At 42.3% G+C, this 13,922-nt stretch overlaps 1 protein-coding gene across 1 annotated transcript in view; it reads left to right on the forward strand.

The window, feature by feature from the left end:
• ADA2 (adenosine deaminase 2) overlaps nt 1–13,429 on the forward strand; it is a gene marked incomplete at both ends in the record, with an annotated part of 130,553 nt that extends 117,124 nt beyond the window's left edge. Inside the window, 5 exon segments of the mRNA XM_080660155.1 lie at nt 12,030–12,136; nt 12,138–12,188; nt 12,190–12,195; nt 12,819–13,021; nt 13,270–13,429. Of these exon segments, the coding sequence (XP_080516281.1) occupies nt 12,030–12,136; nt 12,138–12,188; nt 12,190–12,195; nt 12,819–13,021; nt 13,270–13,429 (527 nt within the window).
• Between the last annotated feature and the right edge of the window lie 493 nt (nt 13,430–13,922).

A 13,922-nucleotide genomic window follows, 5' to 3' on the forward strand; every position in this document is an offset into this window, starting at 1 on the left:
TGACTGGTCCTTTTCCATTTTTTTGGCATTCTCATTAAGGTCCTTGAAGGTCTCACTAAGCTCCTCGGAGGTCTCATCAAGTTTCTCGGCAGTTTTTAGAAGATTCTTGAGTAACCTTATAAATGTGGTTCTGAACTCTATGTCGTCCATTAGTTTGCTTTCCTCCATTTCTCTCATTCGTGACATGTTTCTTGGTCTCCGCATTTTGCTGCTTCCTTGTGTTGATGGAGTGGCTTTGTGTGGTAGGTGACCTATAGGGGCCAGTAGCTCAGCCTCCCCAATCACCTGAGGTGGACGCCTTTGGTACACCCCTTTGTGGGCTGAGTGCAAAGTCTTGGTGTAGTTAAGCCTTGATTGCTGTTGGTACACTGGGAGGAATTGACCTCCAGGCCAATTGGCTGTGAGGACCCGCTGTGTCTATAATGGAAGAAATGCTGCGCTGGAGACACGCTTATGGTGCAGGACTTGTTTCAGTGGGGCTTTGGTGCTCACTGAGTCTGCCTCTTGAATGTGTCACTTATGGATGTGAGGAGTTGAAATCTGGTGTCTCACACTGACCACTAGGTACACTGGCTTCTGGATCTCCAATGGGGTGCAGGTCAGCTACTGTCTGAGACCACCCAGCAGGAGCTACAGCAAGAACTACAGTTTTCTCCTCTTTGCTTGGGGTTTGGAGGTTTTGGAGCTGTCTGACCCGGGCTGCAAGTTTGCTAGGTTAAGCTGCGATAGGGCAGGCCATTCATATGCTAAAGCCGCTGCTTGGAGCTTGGGTGTGTTCGTAGATTGTGCAGGGCGGGGTCTCAGGGCGTGACTAGGCTAGGGCGTGGCAAACAGGGATGGCTGCCAGTAAGCCGGCTCTGCGGCTCTGCGTCTCCGACAGTGTCCCCGCGTCCTGCGCCCCAGCACAATAAACAATTGTTCCTGCACACAGCCCTGCAAGCAAGCCTCCCTCACTTTCCGACCCCACGGCAGACAGTCCAGCTTCTCCCCGTAGGGGTTTGGGTCCCCCGCTTCTCCCCAGAAATGAGTTAGGAGTAATCGGGAGCTTATCTCCCTTCGGGTTGAAAACAGCAGCGCTCCCAGTCACCCGTCGCCAGCCCGATTCGCGCGTCTCCGTACCTCAGCTTTTCAGCGCTTGTGCACCCCTCAATGCTGTTTGTTCTTTCCTTCTAGTTGTAAAACTTCCACTCAGCAAGCTTTCTGGTGGTTCTGGGTGATAGATGTTTTGTCTTTTAGTTGTAGTTTTGAAATTGTTGTGCGAGGCAGCATTTTAGGTGTTTGCCTACGCCGCCATCTTGGATCTCCTCCGGGTTAATTTTTTTTTAAATAAATCTTTATTCAGATTATTACAATTATTTCTCCTTTTTCCCCCCATAGCTCTCCTCCACCCATTTCCCACCCCACCTTCTGCCCTTACCTCCCCCACACTGTCCTCATCCATAGGTGTATGATTTTTGTCCATTCTCTTCATGAACCCCCCATACCCCTTTCCCCCTGAGAATTATCAGTCCACTCCCTTTCTATGCCCCTGATTCTATTATATTCACCAGATTATTCTGCTCCTCAGGTTTTTAATTCACTTGATTTTTAGGTTCGCTTGTTGATAGATATGTATTTGTTGTTCATAATTTTTCTCTTTACTTTTTTCTTCTTCCTCTTCTTACAGAATACCTTTCAGCATTTCATATAATACTGGTTTGGTGGTGATGAACTCCTTCAGCTTTTTCTTATCTGTGAAGCTCTTTATCTGCCCTTCAATTCTGAATGATAGCTTTGCTGGGTAGAGTAATCTTGGTTGTAGGTTCTTGCTATTCATCACATTGAAAATTTCTTGCCACTCCCGTCTGGCCTGCATAGTTTCTGTTGAGAAGTCAGCTGACAGTCGTATGGGTGCTCCCTTGTAGGTAATTAACTGTTTTTCTCTTGCTGCTTTTAATATTCTCTCTTTGTCTTTTGCTCTTGGCATTTTAATTATGATGTGTCTTGGTGTGGTCCTCTTTGGATTCCTTTTGTTTGGGGTTCTGTGGGCTTCCTGGACTTGTAAGTCTATTTCTTTCACCAGGTGGGGGAAGTTTTCTGTCATTATTTCTTCAAATAGGTTTTCAGTATCTTGCTCTCTCTCTTCTTCTGGCACCCCCATAATTCTGATGTTGGTACGCTTGAAGTTGTCCCAGAGTCTTCTTACATTATCTTCAACTTTTTGGATTTTTTTTTTTGCTTTTTGCTTTTTCGGTTGAGTGTTTTTTGCTTCTTTGTATTTCAATTCTTTGACTTGATTCTTGTGTTCCTCTAGTCTGTTGTTGGGTCTCTGTATAATATTTTTTATTTCAGTCAGTGTATGTTTAATTTCTAGTTGGTCCTTTTTCATATCTTCGAGGGTCTCGTTATATTTATCGGCCTTTTCTAGGATATTCTTGAAAAGCCTTATAACCGTGGTTTTGAATTCTATATCCAGTCATTTGTTTTCCTCCATTTCTTTTGTTTGTGATCTGTTTCTTTGACGCCGCATTTTCACTGCTTCCCTGAGTTGGTAGGGTAGATTTGTGTGCTAGGTTTCCTATATGGCCTAGTGGGTCGGCCTCCCCAGTTAACCTGAGGTGGACACTCTTGGTGCACCCCTTTGTGGGCTGTGTGTACAGCCTTGTTGTAGTTAAGTCTTGATTGTTGTTGGTATCACTGGGAAGAATTGACCTCCGGGCCAGTTGGCTATAAGGATCAGCTGTGTCTATGCTGGGAGAAGTTCGGTGCTGGAGACAGCCTTATAGGATTAGACTTGCCAAATTGCAATAGCCTCTGTGCTCAGCTTGGATGGGATGGAGTCTCAGGGCGGAGCAGACTGTCTTGGCTTCCAGTCAGCCTTGCCCTTGTGGGCGTGCGCGCCTGCAGACCTCTGCCTTCCCCGGCTCCTGAGTCTCCGCCCGAGAGTCCAGATTTCCCCCACAAGAGTGTGGGTCCCCAGGGGCTCGCCTGGAACTGGGGTTCAGTGCAGTCAGAACTGGGGCTCAGTGCAGTCAGGAGCTTCTGACTCCCTTCCACTAGGGAAAGCCTGTGGCAACCTCTGCAGCCTTTGTGCGCACTGGCATGAGTGCTCCTGCAGACCTCTGCCTTCCCCGGCTCCCGAGTCTCTGCCCGAGAGTCCAGATTCCCCCCCGTAACAGCACGGATCCCCAGGAGCTCACCTGGAACTCGGGTTCAGTGCAGTCAGAATTGGGGTTCAGTGCAGTCAGGAGCTTCGGACTCCCTTCTGCTAGGGAAAGCCTGTGGCAACCTCCGCAGCCTTTGTGCACACTGGTGCGCGTGCCTCCAGAACCCTGCCTGCCGGGGCTCCCCTGGGTCTCCCCCGGGTCTCCGAGTCTCCGGGTGCCTTTCTCTCTACCTGACAGTCCAGACTCCCCCTGTATGAGCCTGGGTCCATGGGGTTTCGCCCGAGACTGGGGTTCAGTGCAGTCAGAACTGGGGTTCAGTGCGGTCGGGGGCTTCCTTCCCCCTTCTGCCAGAAAAAGTCAGCCAGGCTTTCAGCCGCCCTTCCCTCTGCGCGCACAAAGACCCTTTGCCGTACCTCCAATTCTCTGTGAGCTTTTCTCTTTCCTTCTAGTTGTAGAATTTTCACTCAGCCAGCTTTCCTGTGGTTCTGGATGGTGTCCGTTCTGTCTTTTAGTTGTAGTTTTGAAATTGTGCGAGGCAGCAGTTTAGGTGCTTACCTATGCCACCATCTTGGTTTCTCACCTTTTCATTTTCTTGATAAATCTTGGAAAGTGTATGCTGTCTGTAGGGCTTGAGTCCTTTTAAGATTCTTCATTCCGCATCTGCAGACTAGAAATAAACATATCTACACTAATAAAAGAGAAACATGCAAATTAACCATCACTCCGCTACACCCACAAGCCATGCCCACCAGCCAATCAGGAGCAAGTATGCAAATTAACCCAACCAAGATGGCAGCCAGCCACAGAGTTGGAGCAAGCAGGAGGCTTGGGTTGCCTTGGCAATGGAGGAAGCCAAGTTTCCCACCCTGGCCCGGCCCTGGCCTCCACTCAAGGCTACAAAGTTTCAATTATAGAAGATAAATAAATCCTAGATACTTGCTTCCAGCCAGCCCTGGCCTCCGCTCAAGGAGGCGCTGAAAAAAAAAGAAAAAGAAAAAAAGGAGGGGCTGGGACCTTGGGTCACCAGGGGGTGCTCAGGCCAGGATGGGATGGCAGGGGCCGTTGGAGGTAAGCAGACCAGCAGGGGGGGCAGTTGAGGGTGAGCAGGCCAGCAGGGGGGCAGTTGGAGGTGAGCAGGCCAGTGGGGAGTGAAGGTGGGGGCAAGCAGGCCAGCAGGAGGGGCAGTTGGGGGTGAGCAGGCCAGCCGGGGGGCAGTTGGGGGTGAGAAGGCCAGTGGGGAGTGAAGGTGGGGGTGAGCAGGCTGGCAATGGGGGGGAATGGGGGTGAACAGGCTGTCAGGCAGAGTGGTTAGAGGCAATCAGGCAGGCAGGCAGGCAGGTGAGTGGCTGGAGCCAGCAGTCCCGGATTGTGAGAGGGATGTCCGACTGCTGGTTTAGGCCCGATCCCTGTAAACTGGCAGTAGGACATCCTTCGAGGGGTCCCAGATTGGAGAGGGTGCAGGCCGGGCTGAGGAACACCCCCACCCCCGTGCATGAATTTTGTGCACCGTCCCACAACTGATGATTGCTAGCATGGCAAGCAAAACATTCTCAGTTGTTCTCAGGGTTCTTGTTTCCACACAAACTCCTCAGCTTTCTGGACTGACTTCTTCACCATCCCCCAGATCATCTGCACACTGTTTCTCATTTGTCTCATTCTCCTCCCATTCCTCATCTTCAGCGTGTTCCTTGGGACTACTGCTATCTGTGGTTGGAGTAGTTGATTGTCTGCAGTCACAGGTACAGGGTGAGGCTCCAGGTGCAAGGTCCTCATTAGTGTGGTCAGTTTCTCTCTCAGATCCATGTTGAAGTTTAATGTTCCTTGCAGGAATCCACATGGGCTTGAAGGAGTTTTCTAGATATACACAAGCATATTCTAGACCAAAGGTTAATAAAGGGTTGGGACATTTCCATAAACTAAGACTCAGTATCCTTCCATTTGATCAAACCCTTTTTCTTTTGGTATATTCTGACACCAGTGTAATTCCATAGGTGTCTTGCCATCAGCGTTACAAGTGAAAAAATTTAAAGTAATTAAGGCTTGGTGTAGTTTACATACAGGAGATTTCTCTAGCAGCACTATTCCCCCTTTTGGTTTTTCAAGTTGGGATTTTAGCCGCTAATGTTGGTGTTCTATAATTGCCTGTCCTTGGGAATTGTACGGTATTCCCGTAATGTGCTGAATTTTCTTTTCTTTTATCTCCTTTTCTTTTCTTTTCTTTTTTTACAGGAAGTTACAGCTTGTTTATGCGGGTCCATTATCAGTTTTAATAATTTTTGGAATTCCCATGATGGCAAAAGCAGCTAGTCAATGATTAATGACCGGTTTCGCTGTTTCTTCTGTAGATGCAGTGGCCCACAGGACCTTTGAAAAGGTATCTACAGAGACATGCAATGCCCCAAGGCATCCAAAAGGAGTACAGTGTGGTACATCCATTTGCTAGATATGGTCCCTTATAAATCCTCCAGGGTTAATTCCTGTATTAGGCCTTTAAGGCAGATGTAACATATAAGTGGGACATTCCTTGATAATTTGTTTTACCTGCTGTAATAAAACAACTAACTCATTGGCATATGCATTTCCTTTTGTTAAAGGATCAGGCAGGGTGGTATGAGCCCTGATATGAGTAATATAAAAGAGATATTGTCTTTGCTGTACACTTTGCTATATCTGTTTAAATAGACTTTGGTCACTGAGATATTTTAATCAAGCTGTCTTAATTATGTTTACCAGGCCAGCAGTATAGGCAGAATCAGAACTAACATTGAGAGGCTCCCTGAAATTCTGCAATGCAGCCTTGATAGCTTCTAATTAAATTCTTTGCACAGAAGTGTGTGACTGGTCTGGATGACTCAGTCTGAATTCATTGCATGATAAGGAGCTTTACCATTAGATGAACCATTAGTAAAAACAATTAATGCTCCAGGACTAGGTTCCTGTCTAGTATTTTTTGGTATAATAATAGGGGTGTAATATAAAAATTGCAGTAACTTGTTTTTTAGTAGGTGACAATTAAGTTCCCCTGAATATCTACTTATTCTAATCTGCCAATTTAAATCAGTCTGAAATAACATTTCTAATTGCTTTCCAGTGAGGGGGAGTTCATGCATTGGGGTTCTTCTTCTCTAAGCTGCCTGCAGTGCCTTCTGAGTTGAGATATTAATTGAGCTATGAGTTATATATATGTTTCAGTTGATACACTAGGTGGACCACTCAATAATAGTAGGAGAGATTTATTTTGGAAAATGACTCAGTGGGACTATTTGCAGTAGGATTACTCTGTCCTAATAAAGGCATTTCAGGCTGTATCAATGCTACTTGGGCTGAGGAGATTGCCTGCTCAATTCTTAGTAACTCCTTTCTAGCTTCATCTGTTAATGTTTGAGGTGAGGAAAGATTAGTGTCACCCCTAAGTATATTGAATAAATTTGTCATTTCTCCCATAGAGAGTTTTAGATAAGGACATAACTAATTAATTTCCTCTAATAATTTCTAAAAGTCACTTAAGGTCTTAAGGCAATTCTTTTGTATGTCTATCTTTTGAGGCATAATATATTGATTTTCATTACAGTTCCTAGATATTTAAAGGGTATTTCTATACCCTTTTTGGAGCAATTTTTAAGCCCCATTGAGGAAGTTCCTTTTTAATTGGGTTAAACATTTCTAAAATTTGCTTTTCCTGTGGGCTTGCCATAAATTGCTACATTAAAGACTTTCTCTTTCCTTTAAACAGAACAACCAACCTGGTAACTTTTCAGAAAAACAGGTAGGAGAGAAACATGCTGGCCAATATTGCAATGCATACATCTCAAGTAAAAGTAACTTTCTTTCTACTTATGGTGTCTCATTAATGGTGAGATTTAATGCTTGAATAATAACTTTTAGTTTACTTTGTAAATAGTAGTGGAAGAGATTTTAAAATATCTTGTTTTTAAGCTTAAATTTATTCTTTTTGGTTAGTGCTCATTTGCATATGTATACAAATTTTACTTTGGACTGTGTTAGAACCAGTTGCTTATAAAATATTGGCTTCTCACATAACTGGTTTATATGAGACCTTGCTTATATTGTAAAAAGTTAACTTATTAAGTAATTAAAGTAGGCACCTTTATTGAAAAAGCAAAGTAAGCAAACTTAATACATTTGACCCATGAAGTACAGATGCCATCCCACCCCCTAGCCAATCTAAAGAGCTGGCTCGGTGAGGGTCTGAGGCGTTATGTACTCTCCTGTCTTAAAATTTCGCTGCTGAATATTCTGGTGTAGCTTAATAAGTATCCAGCAACCTTGTCCTGCCAGGCTGGAACACTGAAACCTTAGGCTTTCTTGCTCAGAGTAAAATGGCCCTTTTACAATTCTTGTAAATAGTTAATTTTAGAACTTTCTTTATTTCAACATTTCTCTTTTCCTTCTCATCACATACACAACCTTCACAAATTTCACACTTTTAAATTAGCCTTCAAACTTTCTATGTCCTTAAAAAATGCATAACCATGCCTCAGACCTTCCATTAAATATTTCTACTCTAATATTCTTTCTTTCTGTCATACCTCAGCAACTTGTATAGACCTTTTCTTTCCTTTTTCTTTAAAATGTATTAGAATTCTTCACTCTTAGAAACCTTAATTTTTCAATGATAACCAAAAAGTAAACAGCCATCATTTCTTAAATTGACATTTATCAAGACACTTTTTTGTAATTATTCTAAAAGACATCACTTAAATTTAAACCAGTTTTAATATTAAAAATTTGGTTCAGACCATAGAATTAATTCTCTCTTTTTTTAAAAATATATTTTATTGATTTTTTTTTTTACAGAGAGGAAGGGAGAGGGAGAGAGAGTTAGAAACATTGATGAGAGAGAAACATCAATCAGCTGCCTCCTGCACACCCCCTACTGGGGATGTGCCTGCAACCAAGGTACATGCCCTTGACCAGAATCAAACCTGGGACCCTTGAGTCCACAGGTCGACGCTCTATCCACTGAGCCAAACCAGTTAGGGCTAATTCTTTTTTTTAATCAGGCCAATAAAATATTATATTCTAGGTTGAAATTTTGCTACATGTAGTACACAGACACATATACACATAAAGACTACAATATATTTTGAACTACTAATTTTTCAGAGAAAATGCAAGAATTATTTTCCTCAAAAATGAATTTCTATACTTCATGCATTCTATTATCACAACCATATAATTTATACCAACTTAGTTTGAACTTTTAACTCTTAGAAGCCTCAAATTTTAGGTGGCAAGTTAAATACTTAGCATTTCTCAGATTAGTAATATATCATATTTTTAAGGATATATTTTAAATAAAATACAAGACATATTCAATTCATAGATTCAAATATATCCTTTAGAATTTTCATATGAGGGAAACTCAGATTAATATTTCAGTATTCTGTTATTTCAAAATACCTAGATATTCAATAATTTTTATTATTTAATTCAGCAAACTCTAAAGTTTTAAGTTACCAAAGCCTTTGGAAAACTATGTTTAGCCAAAACCAGTTTGGCTCAGTGGATAGAGCGTCGGCCTGTGGACTCAAGGGTCCCAGGTTCGATTCCGGTCAAGGGCATGTACCGTGGTTGCGGGCACATCCCCAGTGGGAGGTGTGCAGGAGGCAGCTGATTGATGTTTCTCTCTCATCGATGTTTCTAGCTCTCTATCCCTCTCCCTTCCTCTCTGTAAAATATCAATAAAATGTTTAAAAAAAAAGAAAACTATGTTTAGTCATATATAATTACCACTGAAAAATATTTTTTACCATATGCTTCTTCATTTTAGTTGTATATATTTTGCTTTAACAACTTTGAGATTTTAAAGACAATTATTATTACCCAAGGCGTTTTCCTTGTCAAATTCTGTAACAGAGATAACTCACTGGCTTTCAGTGGCTTTAATGTTAAAGTATTATTTCATTTTATTTTCCTTTATAAAAACAGGAGTGCCTCCGGGACCTGGAAGGCAACCTTGGAATGCGGTCCATTATTATTCAAGAACTACCCATTTTTATGGAAACACTAATTTTGTTGCCCAAACACAGCCTGTATAATTTCCTTGTGTCATTTTTGCCATCTTCCAAAGAAAAACAGTCTTGGGCTTATTCCATAGCATCCATGAAGAGATGGAGCTTAGGCCAAGAGGCCACCCAAAATCGGGTGGGGCGCCTCCCCCTTGAACTAGCCTTTTCTCTTCAAGGGTATAGAAGTCCCAGATGGCATCCCTAAATTGTGAGAAATGTCTCATCTATCCAAATTTCAAATGATGGACTGGGACAGTGGTCGGCAAACTCATTAGTCAACAAAGCCAAATATCAACAGTACAACGATTGAAATTTCTTTTGAGAGCCAAATTTTTTAAACTTAAACTTCTTCTAACACCACTTCTTCAAAATAGACTCGCCCAGGCCATGGTATTTTGTGGAAGAGCCACACTCAAGGGGCCAAAGAGCTGCATGTGGCTCGCAAGCCACAGTTTGCCCACCACTGGACTGGGAAATAAAAACATGGTGAAAATGAGACTTTTAAGAATGCTCCTGAGAGCAGGCATCCATTTTACAGGATTACCAAGAGATCTAGTAATTAATGGGCTGGGGCCTTTTTTAGTTACCTCCCTTTGTCTAGGGAATTTTCCTAGGACCTGTGTTATCAGCCACGTGTACCACTCATATTCTTTCTCCCCACCCGCACATTCTGTTTGCTCTGGGGAAATTTAGTAATGGCCTGGCCATCTACTGTTTCTTTTCTATTAAAATAAATTAAAGGTGCCGAAACCAGTTTGGCTCAGTGGACAGAGCGTCGGCCTGCAGACTGAAGGGTCCCAGGTTTGATTCCGGTCAAGGGCATGTACCTTGGTTGCGGGCACATCTCCAGTGGGAGGTGTGCAGGAGGCAGCTGATGTTTCTCTCTCATTGATGTTTCTAGCTCTCTATCCCTCTCCCTTCCTCTCTGTAAAATATCAATAAAATATATAAAAAAATAAAAAATAAAATAAATTAAAGATATGCTTAATCATTAAACCAAACAAAAAAGACAGATAAAACAACAATCAACAGACACTTATATATATGATATTTACAAGTGCCCATAACACATAGACAAGACTTAATAAATCAGTTCTTTTCATGGATCTTTCAGATGTTTTACATTGCCTGGTACTTACAGCCAGATGCGGCCTAGATCTCAGCCTGCTATTCACAGATCTTATCATATTCTGCTCTCCATAGCATTGATTGGCGTCTAAAGTAATTTTAGTTAAAATCTGCCAGTCCCAAGGTGTCATATGGTAATTTTCAGACAAAGCATTAATAAGTCCTTTTGTGAAAGGACTGTTAGCCCCATCTAGTTGATGAACCTTCCCACACTAGAGGTGGAGGATCTGGGGCCTTAGGTTTTACAGATTTTTGATCCCCAATATGAAGTGGGCACAATGCAGTTCAAACAAGAGCCCACATACTTAAAGATGACAAGGGCACTCGTTTTCCTTGAGCCTGATTTAAGAGAGTTCCTTTTGACACCTTAATTTCTTTATCCTTGAGCATGCAAGCTAAAAATTTACAATGATGTTTTTGCCTTTTACTTGAATTCTTCCTCATTATAACCTGGCTGATTGAAAACATCCCATCCACTTACGGTCTTGACTCTGAAGCTGGCATGGGCTCTGTAGTTGGTATGGGTTTTGTGCACAGTGAACTTCCCACCTTTCCAGTGAATTTCCACTTTTCCTTTTTCACTTCATTTTTGTTCAGGCAAATCTTCTTCTCCAGTCCCTGTTTGAGGTGTCAGATGATGCAATCTTCATGGCAGGATTCAGGATCTGAAGGAGTGGCCAACACACAAATGAAAATGATATACAAGAAATATGAATTTAGAAGGCAATGGGGACTAGGTGGAGCCTCTTTCTTGAAGAGACACACTGAAACTGGGTCCCGCCTGCTTTTATTCAGTTTTAAATACACATCTTACCCTCAGTAAAGCACAGCAAACATGTATCAGACAGACCATCTTTAAGGTCAATAAAGATCAATAAAGATCAGTAAGGTCCAGTAAACATTTACTTGGAGGTTATCCAAGTCAGGAAATTGCTTCAAGCCACCACTATCTCAACATGAACAATCGGTGCTTAGCATCAGCCCTGCTAATGCTCAAGGTCCATTGGCCTTCCGTGTTCCTTGGTGCACTCTCATGATAGTATTGGCAAGTGGTGGCTTCCCGCTATTATCCTAGAAGAAAGAGAAGCTAGGAGAGTCAGGACTTATCATTTTCACTCCCTAAAGTAGGCCTGCCAGTAAGGAAAGTGCAGAGGGGATGGCTGATAAGTAGGCAGCCAATAGCAACTGCTACTGCTTTGTTTGTGCTGGCCATTGCAATCTTGCTATTGATATTGTCCCAAGAGTACCATTAAAATATATAAATTAAAGTAAGTACATACAAATAATTATATTGATATAGTCTGTAACACATTATTGTAAAGATTATAAACATAAAATTCCCAGAAAATAGCTCTGGAAATAAACAAAAAATGGAAAGAAAGAATATGGACTGTAGGGTAGACCAAAGTTTGAAAGCCAATTTTGAAACTTACTTAGCTGGGTATCCTTGTTCAATTTATAAAGCCCATGTAAGTTTCAGGTTGTCCCTGATACATATATACATATATATGTACATTCATATATACATAAATATATATATACACATATATATAAAACAAAGGAATGGCATAACTCTCTTGAACGTTGTTATAAAAAATGTGTGTGTGTATTTGTGGTAATATTCACTTATCTTCCTTTTCATCCTTGGGGGGGTCTGGAGCCTTTATCTGAGTATGATCTGTGGGTCAAGTCCATTCTTTGAAGACTACCCTTTTATCTTCAGACTGGCAGGGTTCTTCCATAGATGGAAATCTGGATGCTCTAATACTGAACTCTACTAGGATTGGCCATGGATTTGCTTTGACCAAACACTTAGCAGTCTGGACTGATTCATTCATGGAAGAAGGACATCCCTATAGAAGTCTGCCCATTAATAATAGCCTAAACGAGTGGTCAGCAAACTGTGGCTCACGAGCCACATGCGGCTCTTTGTCCCCTTGAGTGTGGCTCCTCCACAAAATACCACGGCCTGGGCGAGTCTATTTTGAAGAAGTGGTGTTAGAAGAAGTTTAAGTTTAAAAAATTTGGCTCTCAAAAGAAATTTTAATCATTGTACTGTTGATATTTGGCTTTGTTGACTAATGAGTTTGCCAACCACTGGCCTAAACCATTCATAACAATGAGGCAACAGCGAGGATCCCCAATTAGGTGGAATTTTGGGCAGAGCTGTGGACAAAGCTAAAAGGACATTGGGGAAGGCCAGTGAAGTGGCTGGGGCCATAGGTGCTGCTGCTTCTATGGTTGCTTGGGGTTCTTTGTGAATCTGCCTGTCTTGCTTTGTTCAGGAGTGCTGCTCTGAGCAGGACTGAGAGAGATCAAATGATTGTGGTGGGTATGAAACTTGGAGAAATATTAGGAAGAGCATGAGGACTGGGTCTGTTCCTTGTGTTAGGACTTTGCCCAGAGGTTGTCCCAATGTTCAGAATAGGGATGAGGTTAAGATCTTACCTGCCTTGTGATGACTCTTTCATGGATCAAACTTTTTCTTTCTCTTTTGCCTCCTTTTGGGAAGGTTCTGAAACTGGTGTCTGACTTGAGAAGCCACCCTGTAGCTGTTCTGATGGCAACTGGGTACCCCATGGTGATCAACTCTGATGACCCAGCTGTCTTTGGTGCCAAAGGCTTGTCCTATGATTTCTATGAGGCCTTCATGGGCACTGGTGGGATGACGGCCGATTTGAGGACACTCAAACAGCTGGCCATGAACTCTATCAAGTGAGTGACCTGGGTACTTCTCAGATACCCCCCTCCCTCTATCACCCTACAACTTGTGTTTATCTCTCTTAGAGGTTTGGGGTATAAGCTTGGAAGGTTCCTGTGAGTTTTCTTCACATTGTCTGTTTCATTATTGCTCTTGGATTGGGGAGAAATGTGTTCTGCAAGCATCTGAGAATCTTTCATACTTCCTGTCTTGCTCCCCAACCTCTGCCCTGGGGCTGATCTGGGTACCTCTTTTCTTGCAGATATAGTGCCCTGTTGGATATTGAGACAAAGGCTGCCATGAAAACCTGGGTGGAGATACGGAATAACTTTGTACCTCATCTGGCCAGGAGGCCATTTTTTACCCTATTCCTCTGTTTCCCTCCACAAGTTGTCTCTCCACTTTCTCTCAATCATTTGTGAATCCACTCCAGTGAAGTCTCCACCTCAATTTCTTTATAAAAAAGACCATGTGAAGATTATAAATGGCCTCCATATGGCTTAACATCTCAGAAACACTTGATTAATTGACTGAACTCATGTTTCTGAAATATTTTTCTCTCTCAACCTCAAAAACATAAACGCTCTAGGTTTTCTTCCTTTTTTTTTATGACCATAAAAAAGTGTCATTTTTTCCAGATGCTCCTTCTCTATCTGATCTCTGTGTTTGATTTTCTCAGTACTTACTCCTTCCTCACTTCTGTTCTTGTCTCTTTGGCTTCTCTTCTCCTATTTTCTCTTCTCACTCAATATTCTCTTACTTGGTGGTCTCATTCATTCTTTTGCTTTTAAATACTATTTATTTGCTGATGCTTCCCAAATTTACTTTTTCACTGAGACAGCTCACAGGAATCTCAGAAATCTACTTTGTGCAATTCTGAACCCTTAATCTTTTTCCTTTCAATTTTTTCCTGTT

The sequence above is a fragment of the Plecotus auritus genome (assembly GCF_963455305.1).
Source record: "Plecotus auritus genome assembly, chromosome: 3".
Lineage (NCBI taxonomy): Eukaryota > Metazoa > Chordata > Mammalia > Chiroptera > Vespertilionidae > Plecotus > Plecotus auritus.